We start from the raw sequence: 24,644 nt of genomic DNA, 5'->3' as shown, positions 1-24,644 counted from the left end.
GGAGCCCGACGTGGGATTCGATCCCAGGTCTCCAGGATAGCGCCCTGGGTCAAAGGCAGGCGCCAAACCGCTGCGCCACCCAGGGATCCCGAGATGGTCTGTTTTGATTCAATGTTTCCTCTTTCAAGGTGGAGAGGGTCTGTGATCACTCCCCTTTGAAGCCTGTGACACTTCCCTTTTCTTTTTCTTAAAGATTTTATTGATGTATTAATAAGAGACACACAGAGAGAGGCAGAGACATAGGCAGAGGGAGAAACAGGCTCCCTGTGGGGACTTGATCCTAGGACCCCGGGATCATGACTTGAGCCAAAGGCAGACGCTCAACCACTGAGCCACCCAGGTGACCCACCCTGTGACACTTTCTTTGGAACATATGTGGCCACTTCTCATCCTTTTATTCCAGATACTCCAGTGTTTCTCTTTTTTAAAAGAGAATACAAACTGGTTCTGTTAGAAGTAGCAGCTGCCAGATTCAAATCTATTTCTCCTCCTGAAGAAAACATTCAAAATGACACAGAGAACAAATGCTTCCTCCATCTTCAGGTGGCTGTGACCCATGTCAGCCAACCCCTCCGAGCATCCCAGAGGCATCTGGGTGAGGACACCAGCAGCGCTCCTATATTGGGTTAAATAGATATAAAGAAGATATAACAGGGGACTGTCAGACTCAGGAGAGAAAGTGAAGAAGATGAAATCATTTCAGAAAAGAAGGCTGAATTGTGGCCAATGTCCAGAGTCACCGTAGACAACGCAGCGAGAGATTTGGTGGGTAGAGGTGAGGGAGACGGCCTCGTGGGAGAAGTGGTGGTGCTCCCCTGTTTCACAGATACTCCTCCCAGTTCAGAGTCATGGGTTCTCTCCCTGTGCCAGGACCCTGAAGCTCACCTCTTGCATAATCCCACCTCATTCTTCCCTCCCCATGAGGTAGGACCTATGACTGATTCTTAGCTTAATGTGCCTAACTTCGACACAGCTAATTGTCAGAATTCTGACTTCATCCCAGCCCCACCTGATTTCTCAGCATATGCTCTTTCCCCCTTTCCATGTGGCCTTGTAAAAAGTAATCATCATGAAATAGTATTTACCTTCTTTGGTGAGTGGGAGCTGGGTAGCATTTTGGGAGGTGCCTTGAGCTGTGTCCTCTGAATCTCTGCCTGTAGTTCTGCCCGTGACAGATTTGTGGCTCTTCTCAACTTCGCGGAGCTGCAGGAAAAGGATGAATGGTTCTCAGGGGAATGGGTGTTTGAGGCTCAGAGCCCTGGATGGTGAGATCTAGGGTACAAGAACTCTGTCTTTGGTTCTTGGTCACTGCCTTACATGGCCAGTTCTTTTTTTTTTTTTTTAAAGATTTTATTTATTTATTCATGAGACACACACACACACACACACACACAGAGGAGAGAGAGGCAGAGACACAGGCAGAGGGAGAAGCAGGCTCCACACAGGGAGCTCGACGTGGGACTCGATCCCGGGACTCCAGGATCATGCCCCAGGCCAAAGCCAGGCACTAAAACACTGAGCCACCCAGGGATCCCCACATGGCCAGTTCTTGGTCCACACTGCCAATGGTTAGAGAGGGCAGCTTGAGACTCAGATTCACACAACATTTGAAGGAGCATCTGGCCAGGGGAGGACAGAAACCATGCCAGTCCTGCCTTTCAAGGTTTTCTGTATCTGGGCAGGAGGATGGTGAGATTAGCAGAGGAGGATGTAGATGGGGAGCTGGCTGTGAGGCAAATGAGATTAATTCCGGGGGAGGGAGTGAGGAGCAAGGAAGACAGGGCTTAGAGCAGGGTGGGGTCTGCCCTTTACGCATGAAGGAGGTGGGTGGGCACTGGGAGAACAGAAGAGAGCTGTCAGAAGTCAGGCGGTGTGGAGAGAGGCTGCCTGAGTGGGGCAGGGGGCTCAAGAGACCCTTACACCATGGGCACAGCTCTGTGTCATTCTGACATTATTTTCTCTAGTATTTTAGTATCAGTTTTAACCTATAGGTATTATTGGGGATATGGCTTTACTATGTATGAACATTGCTTGAGTCCATTGAATTTCTCCTGTTCTTTGGCAACCTCTCTAAATTGAAGTCATCATTATTGTGTGCCCCCAATAGCCTCAGAATATAAATGCATGTCATTTAGTCTTATAAGGCTTCCTATAATACAGACGGTTTGGGATCTGGTTTAGAAGGAAGCCATTTAGATAATATAACTGGGCTCACAGAGCAAATTAGCAAAAACCAAAAACATGACATCTTTTTGAACAAAAGCTTCCGACAGACTCACCGCTTGGATTTTCTTTCTCAGCTGGGCATTAGCTCGGGAAAGGCTTTTGGAAACCGAGTTCAGGTAGTAGATGGCCAGGCTGCAAGAGAAAAGGGAGCCTCCTGTGATCCTGCAGTCTTGGAAAATGACAAGAGCTGGACTCCTTCTGGAGGAATCAAAGCAGGCTTCCTGGAGTAGGTTGCCTCTGGGCAGGGTAAAGAGATATCCTACTACTATCCTAAGTTCCCTTCTTAATTTAGAGAAGGTCCTGGGCACCTTGCTTTCTATTTTATTAAATGTGGAAATGACACACACATTTCTAGCTCTCAGAGTGCTCAGTAAAGGTTGGCTAAAAGAGTCATCTTTCTTGGAAATCTGAGAGGTAGGGGAGTGGCAGGGTTTCTTGAAAGCAGAAGAAGCTGATTATGCATCCTGGGTAACTGCTCTGGGTCAGGCTCTGTGCTATGTGCATCCCACTCCCTGGATAAACTGTGCTTTAATCATACTGCAGAGCAGACTAGAGCTGTTAAAGTGTGGGCTCACGTATCCACATGGATAAATTCCCCAAACATGTTGAGTGAGGAAAGCTATGTAGAGTGCACCATTCCCGAAAAAACGTAAAGCCCAGAGAAGGATAGTGCACAAGCACATGACGAAAACACCAAACTATGGGTGGAAATGATTACGATGAATTCTAACAGTGGTTACCTTTAGAGAGCAAGGAAGACAGCAGGATTGGGAGGGCACTTGAAATGTATGCATAACATTTGTTACTTGGAAAAAGACAGATCTGAAGCACATAATGCAAAATATCAACATTCGTTTACTCTTGTGACTGCATTCACGGTTGTCTGTACTTTTCTGTATGTTAGGAATATTTCCCAATTTAAAAAAGCATGCCAAAACAGGATTTTATAAAGAAAGACACCCTCAGGGCACCTGGGTGGCTCAATGGTTGAACATCTGCCTTTGGCTCAGGGTGTGATCCCAGGGTCCTGGGATCAAGTCCCGCATCAGGCTTCCTGCATGGAGCCTGCTTCTCCCTCTGCCTGTTTCTCTGCCACTCTCTGTGTCTCTCATGAATAAATAAATAAAATCTTAAAAAAAAGAAAAACACCCTCATATTTTCATTAGTACGTTTTCGTTGGTGGTAATTCCAATTCAGGACTCTCGCTTCCCACCTTCTTTTCTTTCTTCCCCTGTTCCTTCCTTGAACATCTGTTGTTTCCCTCCTCTGCCCTAGGCCTGGGGCTGGTGTTGGCAATACAGAGATCATGAAACCCACCCAACCATCCTCCGGGGTTTTTCAGTCTTTGGTGGGAGGGAGAGTGGTGAACGAACCAAATGCACCTAGCACACCCAAGGACAGGCTGAACCAGCCCCTCTGTTTTCGTAGAGACCCAGTGCCCAGAGGTCTTTAACATTTCTAGTGAGTGTTTAGGAGAGTGTTGCAGATACTGGCAGTGCCCATCCGTATTCCTTGGATCCCGCTTTCGGTGTGCTCTGCCACCGAACTGCCAGTTCCTTTCCTTCTGTGCCTGGAGCTTCCCTTCCAACTCGTGCAGAAACCATTCTACCCATGAAGGTAGCTGACCCAAACTGCAACAAACCAACCTCTCTCTCCTTTTATGTTTCCCGGTCCTACCCAACCGGTGAGCCCTGGGCGCCCGTCTACAAATGCCCCGTCCCCCACCCTTGAACTGGATAACTCTGAGGCACACCGATTCCCAGAGTTCGCCAGCAGGATTAAAGTCATCCCAGTGGTCATGACTTTCTTGTTCCTCCCCCATCTCACTGCCCTCTCTCCCTCCCCAATTAACTATCTGCATTTGAATCTTTGTCTCCAGATCTGTTTCTAAGAAATGTAGATTAATTAAGAGAGCGGGGAAAGAAAGGTCTGCCAGGGAAGCCTCAGGTGTAAGGGGAGGTTGCCACGAAGCAGAGCTGTGGGCCCTCACTAACTTACAACATCAGCAGGATGGCAGGGATGATCAGGCCAGGGTTGGCAAGAAAAGCAAAGATCTTGCCCAGGAAGGTTGGAAAATCGTTTTCAATCGTCTCTTGGATGACATCATACATTCTGTTTTTCCCACTGTAAAGAGGAGAGAACACATGACAGCACAGTACGCAGCTCATGTGGCACAAACACCTGTGGCCCACGCCCCTGTGAATCCAAAGCTGCCACTCCCCACTGCTTTCCTGGAAGAACCAGAGCTCTGCTCCATAGGAAATGCACATAAAAATGCCCCATAAGGGGCTGCCATTTGGCTGTATCTTATAGCCGGGTCAATGCCCGGGCTCATCAGCATCATGTCCTTGGCACCTGAGAACTCAGACTACATTGGTCTCCTGTGTCTGACACCTTTTTCAGCAGGATGAAAATGGAGTTTCTACTATACTCTCATGGGAGAAAATTGCCTGCCATATGGCTGTAAAATCAACATGGAACTCCCTCTGGGTCCCTAGGGCATGGAAAGAGTTCTCTAGAGGCTTCTGTAAGAGATAACCTTATGGGGCCGCTGAAAAATACCTACAATTGTCTTCAGATTACAGTTTCAGGAGACTGGACCACCTAGGACAAGCTCCTGGAGAGGTCACAGCAGTAATCTTGATTTTCTTCTAATACCTAAGAACCATTATGAAGACTGACCTCCCAGAGACTAGGGTCCTCTGCTTGGCTTTGGTGAGTCCTTTCAGTGTCAAGAAATGGACTTTAGGGCTTGAAATTCCATGTTCAAAACCTTGCTCCTTCATCTATTAGCTGTGGGACACCCTGAATAATTTACTTATTCTCTTTCTGCCTATTTTTATCAGTTCCCTGGCTCTCCCCATTAGAGCTGTTTTGTCCAGTGGAGCTATTAAAATAGAATAATAATTTTAAAAATTAATTAAAATTAAATAGAACAAAAAATTCGGTTTTTTAGTCTTACATTTCAAGTGCTCAGTAGTCATGGGACTAATAGGTACTATTTTTGAAGAGTAGATACGGAATTTTTTTATCACATAGAAAATTTTATTAGACAGTGCTGCAGAGGTTTCATATCTTCAGCCAAGATACTGAACATTTCTCTGCCCTGGTTTCCTCATCTGTATAATATAATATAACAATAATATAGCAGAATATGGTATTGTAAGTATAATAATAGTATTTTCCTCAGAAGATTGTTTAGAGGGCATAGATACAAATTTATATAAAATATTGTGGGGGTGTCTGAGAGGCTCAGTCTGTTAAGCATCTGCCTTCGGCTCAGGTCCTGGATTGAGCCCCAGGTTGGCCTCCCAGCTCAGCAGGGAGTCTGCTTCTCCCTCTACCCCTCCACCTGCTCATGCTCTCTCTCTCTCTCTCTCTCTCTCTCTCTCTCAATTAAATAAATAAATAAATAAATAAATAAATAAATAAATAAAATCTTTAAAAAATCTTGTGTATGAGGCCATCAAATTATAAGTGCCCTCCAAAATGTTGCAACCAGAAGCTTCATTTTTCTCTTCTGTAAAGTATTGAGCAAGGATTGGCAAAAAATGGCCCATGGGCCAGATTTGGCTTGCTACTTGTTTTCACATGGCCTGAAAATGAAGCATGGTTTTTCTGTATTTAAATGATTGGGAAAAAAAGAAGAATATTCTGTGATTTATAACAATTGAAGTAGGTAATTTAAACTTCAGTGTCGGTAAGTAAAACATTACTGGAACACAGCCATGCTTATTCACTTAAATAGGGTCTATAGTTATTTTGGTGTTCTAGTGGCAGACACGGAATTGTTGTGTCAGAGATCATTTGTGGCCATCTCAATGCTTAGCACTTTTTTTTAAAAAAAGATTTTATTTATTTATTCATAAGAGTCACAAAGAGAGAGGCAGAGACACAGGCAGAGGGAGAAGCAGGCTCCCCAAGGGGAACCCGATGTGGGACTCGATCCCAGGACCCCGGGATCACGCCCTGAGCCAAAGGCAGATACTCAACCACCGAGCCACCCAGGCATCCCAATGCGTAGCACTTTTAAGTGCCATGCATATCACCATATTATGACATTTAATTAATTAATTTTTTATTATTATCAGTGTCCGCCTGTCATGTAAAAACAAGAAAAGTGAATTTCACATGTTATGAAGTCACAGTTAAATGTGGGTTATTTTGTCCTTGCATCATGATGTATTAGATGGTGTATTAGTTTCCAATGGGTGCTATAACAAATTGCCACACAGGTGACTTCAAACAATACACATTTGTTCTCTTATAGTTCTGGAGGCCAAAAGTCTGACATGTTTCACTGGGCTGAAATTAAGGTGTTGGCAGGGCTGCACTCCCTTCAGAGGGAGAATCTATTTCCTTGCTTTTTTTCAGCATCTAGAACTTTATTCCTTGCACTCCTTGGCTCACGGCCCCTTTCTCCATCTTCAAGTCTGGCAACATTGAATCTTCAAATCTCTCTCTGCTTCCATGGTCACATCACTTTCTGTTCTTCTGTAGTCAAATCTCCCTGTGCCTCCCTCTTGTAAGGACATTCATCATTTAGGGCTCACCTGGATAATCCAGGATAATTTCTCCATCTCAAGATCCTTAACTTAATCACATTGGCAAAGACCTTTCTGCTATATAAAATAACATTCACAGGTTCCAGGGATTAGGATATTAACATCTTTGGGAGCCATTATTCAACCCATCACCATATGCTCTCTGGTCCTTGAAGATTCACATTTGTCCCACCAGCAAAATACATTCACTGTCATTCCTACATCCCCCAAAGTTTTGCAGCTCATTAGAGTATCAACCCACAGTCCAAAATCTCATCTAAATATCATCAGCACAGAAGTCCCAAATCTCACCAGCTAAATCATGTATAGATCGATAAGACTCTAGGTATGATCCATATTGGGGCAAAATTCTTCCCTGTCTGTGGACCCATGAAACTAGAAAACAAGTTATTTACTCCCAGAATACAATGGTGGGTCAGCCCTAAGATAACAGCAAAAGCTTGCAGTGTTACTGCTCATGTGACATTCTTAAATACCTGATGGGTTTTCTGCAAATGTCATGGGAATTCAGTCCATTAGACAAGAGGGACCCACACTGATCTTTCCTGGAGAATTCTGTCTGTGTTTGCCTTCTGCTGAGATGGTTGAGAGGATTCCAGCCACAAGCTTAAAAAAATCCTTAACTCATAATCATTTTCGTTTCTGTACATTTTTTTGTCAAAAATAGAAGCCGAGTATTCTAATTCGCCCTACTGCACAGCAATTCAGTGGCTTAGCAGTAGTAAAGTACTATGGCAAGTTTTCTTCTATGGTGGGAGATGTGTTGTCATGTCTGGTACAATGATGGATCCAGGCAGCAAAGGCGGCAATCTGAGCTGTATAACTGATGTTTGATGACTTTGAGATTCTGTTATGTGAGATATTATCACATAAAAAGTACTCCATCCTTTTCAATGGTGGATGTATCTTACAAAAAATTATATTCTATTATTATAATATCTTGAATTTTGTCACTAAAAACTTTGTGCCCATTTGTTTCTCTTATTATACAAGTACTTACATGATATCCTTGATTTTGCCTCTTGATTCCCAAAGCTGAAAATATTTACCTTCAGGCTCTTTCCAGAAAAAGTTAGCTGAGCCCTGGTGTAGATAATGCTTTCCCCCTCATAGTCTTGTTATGAGTACCAGCCACCCCCAGCTTGGGCAGGGCCCAGGCTTAACAAACTCGTATATATGCCTTATTACGGAAATTAGCACCCTCCTTTAAGCACTTTGCAAATAATTTAGTAAATCCTCATAACAATCCTAGGAGGGAGGCACTACAATTATTTCCATGTGATAGGCAATTAACTTGTGGTGTAGGGAGCTAAGGAACCTCTCACGATGATCCAAGCTTACTCCAGAGTCTAAACTCTGAGTCAGGGGGCTGAGAAATTTTTTTTTTCCTGGAAAGAGCTGGATAATAAAGATTCTAGGCTTTGCGAACCAGATATCTCTGTTGGAGTGACTCCATTGTACTGTTGTAGTGAGAAAGCAGCCATAGATTATATGTAAGCAAGTGGATGTGGCTGTGCTCCAATTAAACTTTATTTACAAAAAAATTTACAGGACTCAACATTGCCCATCTCATTCATTTATGTTGTCTGCCTGGATCTGGTTGAAACCCTAAGTCCCTCCCTGCAAAAGTAAATTTTTGTGACCCGAGAGGTCTAGTCTGAACACTGACCATAAACCAGGTGTTCACTTCTAGACAGTGAGAAAGGAAGAAAAATCACATCCTTGTGGACCTTACGTCCTGATGAAGGAGACAGACAACAAACACAGTAAATAAATAAAAGGACTGGGATGCTAGCTGTTGATAAAGGGATGCAATAAGCAGAAACAATGATAAAAAGTGTGTGTGTTGGAAAAAAAAAAAAAAAGTGTGTGTGTTGGGCAGCCCCGGTGGCCCAGCGGTTTAGCGCCCGCCTTCAGTCCAGGGCGTGATCCCGGAGACCCGGGGTCGAGTCCCACGTCGGGCTCCCTGCATGGAGCCTGCTTCTCCCTCTGCCTGTGTCTCTGCCTCTCTCTCTGTGTCTATCATGAATAAATAAATAAAATCTTAAAAAAATGTGTGTGTGTGTTTGATATTTTAGTTAGGCTCTCCTGGGAAAGGCTCACTGACGAGGTGACCTTTGAGAAAACACCTGGAGCAAGCAAGAGAGAGAACAGCTGTAGAAACATCTGAGGAATGAACTTCTAGTTGTTGGTAAGTTTTGATCAGAAGGGGGACAGGAGGGTGGTGGCAGCCATGTTTCCTTCTGAGTCCTGTTTTTACGTTCCTTTCCGTGCTCCCTGGCTGTAGGCTGTGGGGACCTCTCACGGTAGCCATGAAGCAAGGGTGGGGCAGATGATGAGGGCCAGGCAACCCATTCATGGGCCTCCTGTCTGGGGGCAGGTAGGCAGCCAGAGCAAAGTGGCACTGGCATTTGCATCCAGAGCTCAGCCATCCAAACCTTGCTTAGGAAGTCAAAAGAAGCTTCTACCGCCGTGAGCACTCCACTAACGTCTCTGAGCACCACCGCACTTGCTGGGGGGCACCGAGCATAGGGCTTTCTCTAGCTACGTCCCTTGTAAACAGAAAGGTGCTGGATCAGCATTTCCCCATGTGTTCATCCACAATGGTGAGCATGGAGCCAGGACTAGAGTGAGGTGGGTGAGGCCCTGGGATGCACAGCTGAAGGCACTACTCACTCGGAGGATTGTGCAAGTGCAGCATCGCCACATCACCAGCCTCACCTTACTCCCGGCCTCACATGGGTATTACATAAAGAAAGAGTCTGTGCTCAGTAAGGATGGAAACTTATGGCTCGTACATATTATCTTATTGCCTGATTCATCTGATCCATTAATAAAGAGTGTGCCTCGAGCATTTCTAAGAGAGAAGGTGGCAGATAAAAGGGGCAGCATGTTCCAAACTGCTTGAACCACAGAACCAACTCATTGTTAAGGAGTAGAGAGATGGCTTTGTGTCCAGAGGGTCTCATGTTTGGAAAGAGAGCAGCAGGTGTATATTGTCTCTCAATGTACCTCCTTACATAATTACTTATTTCTTTATACAACACCCAGTCTCCTGAACTAGTCTGACTTATATTGAAACCCGCAGTGCTGACAAATGCTCTGCAGAGCATGGGGCGGGGGGGCACCCAGTCAAAAATCTCAATTCCTGCTTCACATTTGAATGGCACTTATAAATATATGGGTATTTCATCTTCAGAATATCCCCCGTTACTTATCTCATGGTAAAGGGAATCCAGGGCAGTAGATTATCCACATATTAAAAGGTCAGAGCTGCGCTGTCCAATATGGTAACCATCAGCCATGTGTGGTGATTTAAATTCAAATGAATTATAATGAGGGCAGCCCCAGCTTAGCGGTTTAGTACTGCTTTTGGCCTGTGGTGTGATCCTGGAGACCCCAGATGGAGTCCTGCATCCGCTCTCTGCATGGAGCCTGCTTCTCCCTCTGCCTCTGTCTTTGACTCTGTCTCTCTCTGTTTCTCATGAATAAATAAATAAAATCTTTAAAAAAAAACAAATTATAATGATATAAAGAAATTCAGTTTCTTGGTCCTCATTTCAAGTGCTCAAAAGCCACACATGGCTGGTGGCTACCTTATCGGATCATGTAGAAATACATTTCCATCCTTGCAGAAAATGCTATTGAACAGCTCTGATGATTTGCTCAGAGCTGCATGGCCTTTTGCAGGCTGGTGTAACACTAGAACTGGACCTCTGAGCAGATTGGGAGAGGAGCTGCTCCCATGCAACCAAGACTGTGTACCTGAATGGCCCACAGTCAAAGGAGGGCGGGAGGGACATAATGGTGTAGGCCACTGGCAGGAGGCTGAGGAAGAGCACCAGCAGCAGGAGGCCCATGTAGAAGTTGCTGGATCGGGAGGCTTTGAACACACGTTCATGGGGAACGTTGCTGCTCATCACTGCCCAGCACTGGAAGTACATGGAGGTCAGCAGACGCAGCACATTGATGCCTACCAGTCCTGGAGCATAGAAGGAGCCCATCCTGGAAGGGTAGAAACCACACACCTGGTTGGCCCCATAGCAGGAGAGGCCAGGGAAAGATGACAGGGGGAAATGGGATTGATGGGTTAGGACTATGAGGCCTAGCTGCTTTCCCTGCACATCCCAAGGGCAGGGGCCTCCCATTGCAGCAGGATGCTTACCACCAAGCCCCAGCCACCCATTCCTCAGGAGAAGGAGACCTCCAAGCTCTACTGGCCTGGCTTCTGGCCGGGATTTAACCACTGCCTCACCACGAGGGACCTAGCAAATTATTTGGCCTCCTGCCTGTTTCTCTGTGATCCCCCTAAAACAGCATTGCTGTTCAGAAATGGATCTGAAGTTCTTAAAGGAAGAGAATTGGATGCTGGCTTGCAGTGAGCCTCTTAAAAGTCTTTGGGTGAAATTACACAGCCTTTTCTTCATCTCCCATCTCAGAGGAGGGATCCCTTTGGCTCCTCTACTCCTCCTCTCCTTTCTGTTTTCTCCCTCCTCCTCTTTCTTGCCTTTCCTCCTCTGTTTCTCCTCCCTCTCTCCCTTTTCCCTCCTCCTTTCTCCCCTCTCTACTTCCTTTTTTTCTTCCTCCTTTTCATTCCCCCTCCTATCTTTCTACATCCCCCTCCTTCCCTCTCTGTCCATGGTAGCACATGGGTGGGCCAGATACTGTCCTGGTTCTCATCTCATCTTCCTTCTATTTGTCATCTGAACGGAGGCAGTTCAGAGAGGCCTGAGGATTTTTCCAGCCTCTACCTAGCTAGGTGGGAGGCCAAGCTTGGGATTCCAGTTTTCTGACTTCCCCGAATCAGTGGTCCACAGATAAAAAGCATAGCTCACCAGATCATTCCTTGGTTGAAGATCAAGCCGAGTACATTTCCACTAATATCAAACTCAGCATAAGAGGGCTGCAGAGGGAGGCAGACAGAGAGAAAAGAAGTTGTTAGGCATCTGCCAGTCCCTGTTACCAGCCAACTGGCTAAGTCGAGGCCTCTCCAAAGAGCTTGGTCTAGTGACCAGATAGGAGCCTTGGATTCATGCTTCTGTTTCTTTAACACATTTCTACTTTTTGAGAAAAGTTTTGAAGTTCTCAAAGTTGAAAATTTTTCCAATGACTTTTTCAATTAAAAAAGTGAGAATTAAAAAAAAAAAGTGAGAATTTTTACTTTTTAGAGCCTGTGGGCTGACAGTGTGTTCTTGGGAGGACCCTGGCCCCTCAGAGAACATTTTATCATTGCTCTAATCAGAAATTTACCTTGAAATTATAATAAAGGAATAAATCTAATAAATAACCAAATGCAAACATCTAAATGAGTCAAATACAATAATAGCTTTAAAAGGAAGCAAGCAAACAAAATAACTAAACCACTCCTCCAGTTGTCTTTTCTCCTTCTAGTTTTCTTCTAGTCTGAGTGCAGTTCATTGAAAGGAAAGAGCTCAGCCAGATTCAGGTTTTCAGAATGACTCTGATTTTCAGAATTTTGGAGATATGTCAACTATTTGAAAGAATGCAAAGTGTGTGAGCACTGGGGAGTTGGGGGTCCTCATGCAGCATGCTTAAACTAACTTTCCCATTTGTCCTCCAGAAATGGAGGTCAAGGGTGACAGGGATGAAGAGGAGAAAGTTAGGAGAGAGAGAAAGGAGAGTCAGGTATGGATCAAAGGAGGAAATGTGCATATTCGAAATATGTGAAGGTTAAGCCTTGGGAATTTAAAATTTAACATTTAAAAATATTTTTAAAAACTTCTCATCTTCTGGGCTTTGTGTCCTGGTTAGGAAAATTGTCCTCACCTCAAGATTGTAACTTTATATATGCTTTCTTTCAGAAATTTATGATTTCATTTTTTGATGTTTAAAACTTTGATTTACCTACAATTTATGTGTTTAGGTAAAATGAATGAGAGGTACAATCTCTCCCCCAATTAACCAGTTGTCTCTACCCTTTATCATATAATCCCCCCTCTCCCACTGGGTTAAAAGACTGTCTTTATCTTAAATTAAATTTCCACATACATTATTTCATTTAGATTGTATTTCTGGATTTTCTATTCTGTTCTATTGGTAACTTTGCCTATTCCCTAGTACCAGTTGGAATTATTATCGCTTCATAATATGCTTTAAAATAATGGTAGGGCTAGTCCCGTTCATTTTGCTATATTAAAATTTTTTCCTGGCTACTTCCACATATTTATTTTTAGAATAAACTTTAGTATTATTTGGGGATTTTGTTGAACTTATAAATTAATTTGAGGGCAATGACATTTTAGCAGTCTCATGTTGTCCTATTAAAGATGGTGCCCTCTTTGAGTATAAGGTTCATTTATCCCTGTTCTCAGATGAGATTATGAAGTTTTCCTCACTGTGAGGAGGAGTTGAGTAGGCCTAAGTAAAATTGTGTCTGGTGACTAAAAGAAAAAAAAAAAAACTGACCGAGGCCAGGTACATACTGTAGGCCACAATGAAGATGACACAGGTAAACAAGATTTGGAGCTCAGTGAAGGGGAAGTGCCTCCCACCCGCCAACAACAGTGACTAATAAGGTCAGTGAATGAGGCATTGAGGAAGAGACATGCACAGGACAGATGAGGCCAGACATTCCACCATATCACAGAAGGCCACCACAGAGAGGAAATGGCACACATTTAGAATGAGCAGTTTCCCAGGTAGGTGGGGAAGAAGAGTATCCCAGGTGGAGGGAATGAGGACAAAGAGGTTTCTCAAAGCATAATCCAAAAGACAGCACCAATGGTTGCTGTGTTCTTGATTTGTTCCAAGACTTTGTGAAACATTCATGTCCACATCTGCCCTCTCCAACCCCAGGATTTCATTAGAGTCTCAAAAATTAAGAGCTACCATTTCCAGGCTGCCTAGGTGGATCAGTTGGCTAGGGGTCTGCCTTCAGCTTAGGTCATGATCTCAGTGTCCTGGGATCGAGCCCCAAATTAGGCTTCCTGTTCAGCAATCCCCCTCTCTCTCCCTACCCTTCAGGCTTGCAATCTCTCTCTCTCAAATAAATAAATAAAATCTTAAAAAAAAAGAAAAAAGAAAAAAGAACTACCATTTCCCCTTATCCACTTCGATTACCATTCCTATCTCTTACTCAGTGTGGACTTCAAGTATGGTGTTCCTTGCCTTCCCTAATGAACATCTGCTTGACACTGAAGCATGTGATCTACCTTTCCCAAGGCCAAATGCCTCCATTTCCCAGATAGAAGGTCATTTTGTTAATTACATGGGGGAAAAAGTGGAATTTCCTCTAGGAAGGCAAATATGACACTTAAGGGAAATACAGATAAAATGCTTCACTACTTCACAGAGCAGAAACTGGCATCAATTATCTAAACAAATGTCTATGAATGCATCCGACTATATCAGATAGGATGGTTGAGACGCCTCTCTGCGGGAAGTTCATGAAACAGTGACCTACAAATCCAGCCTCCAGGTCCCAGCACCAGCAGTAGTTCATGAACCGCACAAAACAAGCCCGCAGGAAGTCCCCCAGCAGGATGGTGATGTACGTTACCAGCATGTCAGACACTGTCAGCCTCATGAATTCCTGCAAGGGGGAGCACAGGAAAAGGGCATAGTCAGGGTCAAACCTTGCCCACTTCTCCCAATTGACTGGAGTCATGCAAAGTCTTCCCCACCCACCTGAATCTTCTCTGTGACCTCCTGGTTGTTGGTGGCAGAGAAGTAGTGCAGAAAAAGGACCCCAGGCTTTGGAAAATGCTTATTTTTAGGTCCCAGCTCTACAAGTTACCATTCATATTGCTTTGGAATAATCTCTGAGCTTCTCAAAGCTGATAATGATATCAACCTTACAGGGTTATTGGGAAGCTTGATTATGCATGCAAATTGCCTGGCACATTGGCAATGCCCAATGTATGGTAGTTATCAACATTATTGCAGAGAGAGGATCCGAAGGCTCCCTCCTTGCTTCCTCCACTTCCTCTGAAATGTAGCTGCCTCCAGCTAAGACTGAATCTGACCATCGTCCCTGGGGACAAGAGCTAGCCTTCTTCATCTCCTGCTAATTGGATTTTTGCCTTGTTATACAAAGATAATAATGCAGGTTTTTCATGAGGCACATAGTGGAAAGGCCAATAGCAAAGCTTTTCTCCACTTTATAGAGTGTATATAATTTATTAATTAAAAAAATGGAAAAGATCTACCAGGCATCATCACAACCTTTAAGACATCTCATAGCCTTGGAGTTCCTGGGGAACACAGAGTCTGCTTTATTCATTTTTGTATCCTTCAAGATGATTAATGAATATTTGCTGGATAAACAGCTGATGAGTTTTCAGGTTTATTCCTCAATAAGAATTCAAGTTAATGCTCCTAAGTAAAAGACAAATCAACATGTATCAGGTCTCTAGTTACGTACAAGTTGATGCTCTGGGGCTTGGGGTGGAGGTGGTGGAGGATACAGGTGAGCAGGACATAACAGCTCAAACCCATCATTACTGACAAGTTCAGAAAGAACTTTAATCAGTGTTGGGAACAGTGATGGGCATTCAAGGAGGAGGGCAAAGGAGACGCCTTCCAAGGGTGTGACATAGGAGATGAGAAATTCTATTGCAGAATATTCCAAAAGAACCATGTAGGTAATGAACTCTCTTTTTCTTCTGAGGAGAGTGGGTTTTATTGACTTGAAGACGCGTTCTCTGTTACACCCTGTTATGGCTTTAGAAATGCGGGAGCTAGGGAAGTTGGATTGCTTTGTACATTAATGGTGGGGAGGATTTAAAGAGTATGGGGGAATCTGGATTGGAGGAGTGAGAAATGGTGAGTCTGAGCCCTCCAGGGAGGAATTGGGGAGAAAGGGCCCCCAGGGCCCCATGGGAAGGACACCCTGTCGCAGGAAAATATCTGCTGGTGGATTTAGAGGCAGTGTTGATGTGATATAATCCCTTTCTTCATTGTACTTCATTATCCTCAGTTAAAAACACTGCTGTCTATTGCTCTATGTGGTTGGATTCTTCAGGGAACCCATGAAGAAGTAATAAACTGCATCTCAGTGTGGTGACATATAAAAGAAAACCCTGTGCAGGAGGTGGAGTTGAGGAAAAGAGGGCAGCTGATCCCTAGGTAGAAACATGAAGTATTTCTTCAAAGAAAGAAGGCAAAGAACATTAGCCTTTGAAGTCCATACTGTGTAAGCTACAGGAATGGTGGTGACAGTGAATAAAGAAAAATGGTAGTTTTCAATTTTTGAGATTAATGAAAACCATTTATTTTCTTTACAAAAATGCATAGATGCATATATACACACAAATTCTGCATCCAAGTTTTAGGAGAATTTATTCCTTATTTCAGGGTGGAGAACCTCAGGTTGTCAGTGAAATCAGTAGTAAGATTCTAAATGAATCCAAATGGTATTAGATTGATGAATGGAGCAGGGAGAAAAATATGTGGGATGCTGAAAAAATTGGGAAAGAGAAAAGGTAGAACTTTCCTAAGAAATACTGGCTTGACATTTTGATGGCTTAAAAAAAAAATATATATATATATATAAAAGAAATATCAAGGAAGGAATAACAAAGATCTGAGAACAGGGATCACTTTTGCAGGAGAGCATAACTACTCACAATGCCCACGGCTGTCTCCCAGCAAGAACCCCGGGGCACATCTGCAGGGTGCAGGGGTGGCCGGGGGACACTCTCATTCCAACCAGAGGAGTTGTAATAGTTAAACAGAGTCCAGTGAGTGATGTTCTTTATTGTCTCTTCATTAGAAAGCTAGAATGGAAGATGGAGATGTGGGGTTGGAAGGAGCCAGGAGTGGTCCAACTGTTTCCATGGGAACAATTAAAGCCAGAATATGGCACCACTCTACCACCTAACCTCTGCCCTACCCCTTAGCAGTCTCTACAGAAGTGCCCTCCCCAGCCTTTCAGTCTATATAGGAAAGGGGGACATTTGGCTGAAGTCCTTGGGTCTTTTCCATGAAGTTATCTTTTCTAAGTTATTATCCATCTGTCCGTTCATCCATCCATCTAGTCATTCATTCTTCTTTTGGGAGTAATTTTTTTCAGGGTCTATTCTGGGCATGTAAGGCAATGGTGACACAAGAGTGAAAAAGAGAGACAGGCTTCCCTCAGAAAGTTCACAGTCTAGTAGGTGACAGAGATGAGCAGACAATTATAGAATAGAGTGATAAGATCTATATTCTCCAGGAATCAGGGAAATCCACCTCAGACCGTGGGGGCCACAGAGAACTTCCTGGAGGTAGAGACATCTGAGACAAAACCTCAGGGAAGATTAGTCAACTAGCCATACATGGGGAGAAGGGTGGAAAGACAGGCAAGAGAAAATTCTGTCCTGTGTAGGAAATGTGAGGCTCAGGAGAGTGAAATAGTTCGCTGGAGTAGGAAGAAAGTCAGAGGTGAAGGTGGAGGGGTAGGTAAGGGCCAGATCCAGTTACTTCCATGCTTAGAACCTTCCAATAGTTTTCTGGTAACCTCAGGCAAAAGTTCATGCAGCTCAATAATGGGGGTGGGGTGGGGAAGAGGACCATCATCATCTGACCCTTCCCTTAGGTTCATTTTCCCCTTCTTCCCTCCACTACATTCGTGCCATCCTGTAGTTCCTTGTTTGCACCAGCTGTTCCCTCTGCTTTTTCCAATGTCTGGTAAGACACCCCAGTTGGGGCGGGAGAGATCTAGAGCCCCTCTTATGGCCTGCCATGATTCCCTGGGCTTGCCCCCAACTGAAGCACATGCCACAGTGTGCTGTAATGAATAAGTCTGTCTCCCAGCCTAGATGTGAATATGCTTGGAACAGGACTAGTGTCTTGCTGTCTGCTCTACCCACAAGGCCTGACATAGTGGGTGGTCCATAACCGTCTAGTGAGGAGTGACGGAAAGTTGGGTAAACCTGACATATGTCAATGGACACTTACTTGGCTGATAAACATTTATGGCAGCTATGATACAATATAGGAAAGGCTGCAGATAAAATATTAAGAGTACCAAATGACATGTATACGATGTAAAAAAGACTACCTAAGAAAAAGACAGTAAAGACCTGCAGCAAAATGTTAACAATGGTGGTCTTTGGGTCATAGGATTTTGGGGATCTTTTTCTCCATTTTACTCTTCACAACTTTCCAAAATTTCTTTAATTAATAGGAATCATGCATAAGGAAATTATAGTTGAAGAAGAAATTTGGTGGACACCAGGGATCGGGGGAGTTTATGGTCTTTACCTTGAGGTGAACATCATCCATCAGGGCCAAGAGAAACGTGTAGAGGTTCCCCAGGAAGAGTGCAAAAATGCGTCCTAGCTGCCACTTCAGTCCAATGCGTGGGTGATAATTCTCCAGGGTAGCAATGGTTTCAAACAAAGGGGGACAAAACATACCAAGCAGGGACATCACAATTTCTACCTAAGAAATCAGGAAAGCCTGTATTACTTGTGTCATCAACATCACTTGCTTGACCACCATCTCTATACTACCCAGGGCCATACATTTCCATCTCCTTGTTGCCCCCTCCTCTGCCTCTGGAAATGTCCTTAGGTCATCACAACTTACTGTGTGATCTTGGCTAAGGCACCATCATGCCTGGAGCATTCAGTGTATTGTCCCATACATCATAACTGCTCTGTGATTGCTTGTCATCATGATTGTTGCTATTAGTATTGATAAACTTCCTTTGAGAAATAAATGAGTTAACATGTAGAACAGTGCTTTGTGTTCTGTAAAAGTCATGAACTGGACAAGAGTCACCATGGTAGCTCTTATCTCAGGAGCATGGAAGACAGGAAGCTAAGATAACAAAAGGTTGCTAAAAGCAGAAGGATATAGTTAAGAGTATGGCATTTGGAGTCAGTTCTCTGGGTTTGAGCCCCAGCTCTATCACTTGATGGCTTTGTAACTTAGGAAAAGTCACATAACTTCTCTGAGTTTCTTGTTTCTTCATGTGTAAAGTAGGAATGACAGTTCTTGTTGTGGGAGTCAGAAGAGATCTTGGACATAAGTCTCCCAGCCCAGAGCCTGGTAAGCACTAAATACTGGCTCCAATTTTGGTAGAATTTTGACTCATATAGCTGAACCTGACCATTGTAGAATGTGTGTGTGCATGTGTGTGTGTGTATATATATATATAACTAAAACTGCTCATCTAGTGGAGAGTAAATCTTTGAACTGCTGACCAGAGTGCAGGTGGGTCAACTCTTCTGGGCTGGTTCTGATTCCCTCATACTCTATCACACTGACTGTTGGCTTGGCTTCTCATTACCTTCACACTTTCATCCCAGTTCATGCAGTGCTTCCCACCTGGAGAGCCACCCTGCACCATATCCATCACTGCCTTTCTTCACATATTTGTTTAATGCACAGCCCAATTCCTGCCTTTGCCACAAAATCCCCCTGCTTCTCCAGCTCACATAGACTTCTCCACCTGCCATACATCTGTAACCCGAAATGTCTTATTTGATCCCTATTCCTGCCCACTATTTGTGCTTTGATTTATTCTTGTCAAGTCCACGTCCTAAGAAGATGTAAGGGCAGAATCCATCTCAGGCATCTTATAGCTTAGCGACCTGAGTTTTAGATGAATTCATTGCAAATAGCATGTAGCTTTGAAAAAAATTCATTCTGATTATTATTGCCTTTATTTAAAAAAAAAAAGATTTTAGGGTAGCCGGGATGGCTCAGCGGTTTAGCGCTGCCTTCAGCCCAGGGCCTGATCCTGGAGACCCGAGATCGAGTCCCATGTTGGGCTCCCTGCATGGAGCCTGCTTCTCCCTCTGCCTGTGTCTCTGCCTCTCATTCTCTCTGTGTCTCTCATGAAAGAGTAAATAAATAAAATATTAAAAAAAGATTTTATTCACTTGAGGGAGTGCAAGCCCAGAGGGAGAGGGAGAAGTGGACCCTCGCTGCGGGGATCCCAATGTGGGACTTGATCCCAGGATCCTGGGATCATATGACCTGAGTCAAAGGAAGATGCTTAACCAACTGAGCCACATGGGCACCCCTTTTATTGCCTTGTAGCTTTAATCCACTTACATTTATTGTAATCACTGATGTTAATTCTATCTGATTTTATGCTTTATATTTGTCCTACCAATTGCACATTTCTTTTTCTATCCTTTTTTTGCTTTATGGGAAGAGAGAGATTCTTTCTTATTATTTATTTAGCTATGGGTCAGTATTATTTTCCCTGGGTTTAAGTAGGTGGTTCTTTTGCTGGCCTCACGTGAATTCATACATGTATCTATGGTCAGCTGATGGTTGATGGCTTCATTCATATGTCTGGTGGTTGACTGGCTATCACACTGGCCATGTGTCTGTTTCTCATCATTCAACAGGCTAGTCTGGAACTGTTCACATGGTGGAGGTCTCAGGGTTTCCAAGAAACCAAGTTCCAATACACAAGCACTTTTCAAGTCTGCTTATGTCATGGTCGCTACTGTCTCCTTGCTAAAGCAACTCACATGGCCAACCTTAGCTGTATTCAAAGGATGGGGAAGCAGTCTCTATCTCTTCAGGAGAGGAGCTAGAAAATCATACTGCAAAGAAATATAGGAATATAAGAAGGGGAAGAACTTGTGGCCATTTTGCCAACCACTAAGATGTTAAATTCCCAAAACAGATTTATGGATTCAATATAATCACAATGAAACTTTGATGAGTTTTATTGTGGAGCTTGATGAGAGATCATCAAGACATACTTTAAAGTCATAGTTTATCACTGTGTTTTTTAGTGCAGGAACAGATAGATAAACCAATGGAATATAATAGAGAGCCCATACATTAACAGATACTTGATTTATGATGTATGGCACTATAGAGCTGTGAAGAAAGGGTCACCTTTTTAATAACTGGTGCCAATACAACTTACTATTTAGTTGACTGACCTGTTAATTATAACCCAGCTTTAACAACCTACAAAAGCCTAATAAGAGGTTACTCTTTGTTCATACGTTCATGCAACTGGACTGAAAAGGGATGTAATTTCACTTTTTAAAACATGTCCTATAATCCAGATTTTCAATAGTTTAGCTAAATTGCATAGGGACCAGGATAATTTCCATGTTTTCCCTCAATATTCACTTATATAGAGATGTGTGTTTTACCTCATTTCTTTCATACCAGCTGACATTCTGCATTTTGGAGAATTCTTGGGATCGTTTCACCACAAAGTAAATGAGGTACCCACTTCCACACAAACAGCAAATGATGAGAAAGTTGGCTAGAACCCGGAGAAATCTTGTCAGATGGATATTTTCTTCTTTGTTACTTTCTTGTTCATCCACTATTGATTCCTTAATGTGTAGAAATAAGATGTGAATAATGATAGGCCAGGAACTATCATTGTTGGGCTCCTGAAATGACTACTGACTATATTTTTGTAAGTGAAATAATGCAAAGGAGGTGGTGCAGGGCACTATTGCCCTATGGAGAATTATTTTCGTATTTTCTTTTTAAAAAATATTTATTTCTCTACTTACTTACTGTATGCCAGATGTGGTGCTAAACACTTGCTTTGCATTATTCCTCCTAATTCCAAAAACAAGCCAGTGGAATAGTTTCTATTATTACTCATGTCATAGATACTAAGGCCCAGAGAGATCTTAGCAACAGTTTGGGATTATTTTAAAACTATAGATCGGGGCGCCTGGGTGGCTCAGTTGGTTAAACACCTGCCTTTGGTCCTAGAATTGAGCCCCACATTGGGCTCCCTGCTTAGCAGGGAGTCTGCTTCTCCCTTTGCCCCTCTCCCAGCTTGGTCCTCTCTCTCTTTCTCAAATAAATAAAAATAAATCTTTAAAAAAATATAGAAATCAAATAGATTAAAATGAAATGTTAATAATCCTGAGTCTTCTAATCCAGGCGTCTACAAACATTTTCTATTAAGAGTCATATATAGTACGGGTGCCTGGATAGCTTAGTTGGTTGAGTGTCAGATTCTTGATTACAGCTCTGGTCATGATCTCAGGGGAGTGCAATGGAGCCCCGCATAGGGCTCTGTGCTCAGTACAGAGTCTACTTGTCCGTCCCTCCCCAACTTGTACCATCTCTCTCTTAAATAAATAAATAAATAAATAAATAAATAAATAAATAAGATCTTTTCTTTATAAAAAGAGCCATATAATAAATAGTTTTGGCTTGCAAGCCATGTGGTCTCTTTCACAACTACTCAGCTATGCCATAGTAGCATGAAAGCAACCACTGACAATATGGAAATAAGTAGGCATGGATTTATTTCAAGAAAATCTTATTTACAAAAATAGGCAGCAGTCCTGGGTTTACCCCTGGGCCATAGTTTGTTGCTTCCTGTTCTAATCTATGAACATGGTTTATTTCTCCATTTACTTAGGGCTTCTTAATTTCTTTCAGAAATGTCTTATATTTTTTGATGTAACTGTCTTGTACATTTGTTTTTAACTCTATCCCTAAAAATTTGATGTAATTTATGTAATTTTATTGTAAATGGGATTAAAATTATTTTCTAATTGTTTGCCGTTATATATAAAAATACAATAGATTTTATTTATTTATTTGTTTGTTTGTTTGTTTGTTTAAGTAGGCTCCACGCCCAATGTGGGGTTTGAACTCATGACCTTGAGATCAAGACCTGAGCTGAGATCAACTGTCACACACTTAATCGACTGAGCCACCAAGGCACCCCTAGATATTTTATTACAAACTTTGCATTCTGTGTCAGTAACTCTCTATGAAGACAGCGATAGTATGTGGCAGACCCAAGATAGTAAATGAGGTCTTCTGATTACCAAAGTGCCTAGAAGGAGACTGTTCTAATCAATGAACAATTACTGTATTTGGATTCAAGTTTAACTAATTTATCAAGCAGTTAATATACATTAGTTCATGCAGTTTTCACATGTGCCCTGTTTTGTAAAGTTATTATTTCTGTTTTTTAAATTTTTTTTAAAGATTTATTTATTTATTCATTCAGAGAGAGCGAGAGAGAGGCAGAGGCACAGGCAGAGGGAGAAGCAGGCTCCATGCAGAAAGCGCGATGTGGGACTCGATCCCAGGTCTTCAGGATCACACCCCGGGCTGCAGGCGGCGCCAAACCGCTGCGCCACCGGGGCTGCCCTTTTTTTTTTTTTTTTTTTTAATTTTTTATCTCTGGTTTTAATAGACTCAGAGTAAAAGCCTTCACCTTCCCAGATGCTCAGAGTGTTTTCATAGGCTTTGACTTTCTTTGTCTCTCTTGGGTAGGCCTGGAGGAAGAGGCAAAGCACACGATGACCTCTCTCCTGCCCTTGGATGATCTGCCAGTGGCCCCCATCACAGGGAGAAGCTCCCTGAGCTACCCACTGCCAAGCTGTCAGGACTGTGACCTCATGAAACCTCTGCAGTGAGCTGCTGAGCCCAAGTTCTGCCCCTGGTGGGTGTACCTGCCATTTGTAGGCATTGGTGAGTGGGTAGCTGACAGGAAGGGCTAGGAGAGAGGAGAGGGAAGAAGACAAGACAATTAAGCACAGATTTACAACAATCTGACCTTTGGCAGGTCCTGGCAGAAAGAAAGTCTGACTGATCAGATGGGAGAAATATTGAACTATCAAGAACTGTGAATAGTTTTTATAGTTATGGAGGAAAAAAATAAGATGTGCAGGGCTTTGGCATACTAGCTTAATTAAGCATGGAGTTGTTGCACATTTAATTGATTCCCCCAACCCCACCCAAACCAGGGTTCTCAACTCTTTCTGGGGTTTCTAATCACTCAGGGAGCTTTTAAAGAATTCAATGCCAGGAATCCCCCAGCCCCTGACCAATTATACCAGAATCTCTGGGGGGTTGGGGCTAAAAGACTTTGAAAGCTGCTTAGGTGATTCAAGCATGCATAAAAGGTTGAGAAGTACAGCCCCAGATGAGTCCTTCCAGTTTCTCTGACAGAAAAGAGATTCACAAGGAAATACTCAGGACTGGGTCCCAGCATTCATGATTCTCCGCCATATCAGGAAACGGATGGTGGGTACAAGTCATGAGCATTCTTTCTTGAAGGCTTGAAAGCTGGGCTCACACCTCTGGTAAAGCTCTTACCACAAATTACTTGTGGACCTTATCTACCGTGTCTTGGCTGTGTGAAGTCTTGTAATGAGCAGAGTGACCCAGAGTTTCCCCAGGAAGTGGAACTACCCTGGGGGTGCCTACCTTGAAGCTGGTGGTGATGGAGGCATATTTGTTGTCAGCTGTCTCTGAATTCCCAATCAGGTAATCCCAGCTGGTGAACATCTTGAAGCTGAATGTGAAGTTAGCATTCTCCCCCTCACTTGCACTGCCCTGGGTATTGCTGGCCATCCTGTTGGGTGCATACCACTGTTGTTAGCCCAAGGGAACCTTGGCCTCAGCTGGTCTGGGGCACAGGTAGCAGACATCCAATGAGAGGAAAGAGCCAAAATGATTTGAACTGGGCTAATGATAGCCAGGGTGCCTTCCCCCCAGATTCAGAGTCCACAGCAAGTACACATGGTATTATCTGGACAATGAACCTGCAGGATAGAGGACACTTAACCCTGTTTTCTACCCTGACATTTGATTTTCTGTGGCTTGACTCATTTGCCAATGTTGTTTGAGAACTCCTTATGGGACTCTATTCTCAAATAGGAAGGTCTTCTTCTAATTAACCTATTTTCTTGAACAGAAGAGATATTTATTTTCTGATATAAATAGAGACAGTTGTTACTGCAACCATGTACATCCTTCTCTTAAGCAAACTTAAGAGTTTGAAAGTACCCTGAGCCTGCCTTGTTACCCACCCATTTTATCCTACCTATCTTCATTCTTGCTTTGTGCCCCTGGAATTCAGCCCAGTGGGAATCAGAATTCCAAGCAGGTCCTCTATCAGATACAATGAGTGCATGGGAGAGTTCGTGCCTT

General features: G+C 43.3%; 1 protein-coding gene across 1 annotated transcript in view; it reads right to left on the bottom strand.

The window, feature by feature from the left end:
- Positions 1-24,644, bottom strand: part of TMC2 (transmembrane channel like 2) — a 67,648-nt gene that overhangs the window by 2,967 nt on the left and 40,037 nt on the right. Inside the window, exons 9-18 of the mRNA XM_055344698.1 lie at positions 23,919-24,066; positions 20,870-21,058; positions 17,997-18,176; positions 16,379-16,528; positions 14,215-14,343; positions 11,627-11,694; positions 10,557-10,796; positions 4,225-4,350; positions 2,280-2,358; positions 1,086-1,203 (exon numbers count right to left, since the gene is read on the bottom strand). Coding sequence (XP_055200673.1) covers positions 1,086-1,203; positions 2,280-2,358; positions 4,225-4,350; positions 10,557-10,796; positions 11,627-11,694; positions 14,215-14,343; positions 16,379-16,528; positions 17,997-18,176; positions 20,870-21,058; positions 23,919-24,066 — 1,427 coding nt within the window. The remainder of the gene's footprint in view (positions 1-1,085; positions 1,204-2,279; positions 2,359-4,224; positions 4,351-10,556; positions 10,797-11,626; positions 11,695-14,214; positions 14,344-16,378; positions 16,529-17,996; positions 18,177-20,869; positions 21,059-23,918; positions 24,067-24,644) is intronic.

Source organism: Nyctereutes procyonoides, unplaced genomic scaffold (genome assembly GCF_905146905.1).
Source record: "Nyctereutes procyonoides isolate TBG_1078 unplaced genomic scaffold, NYPRO_anot_genome, whole genome shotgun sequence".
NCBI lineage: Eukaryota > Metazoa > Chordata > Mammalia > Carnivora > Canidae > Nyctereutes > Nyctereutes procyonoides.
This window is presented reverse-complemented; position numbering and strand designations above follow the sequence as displayed.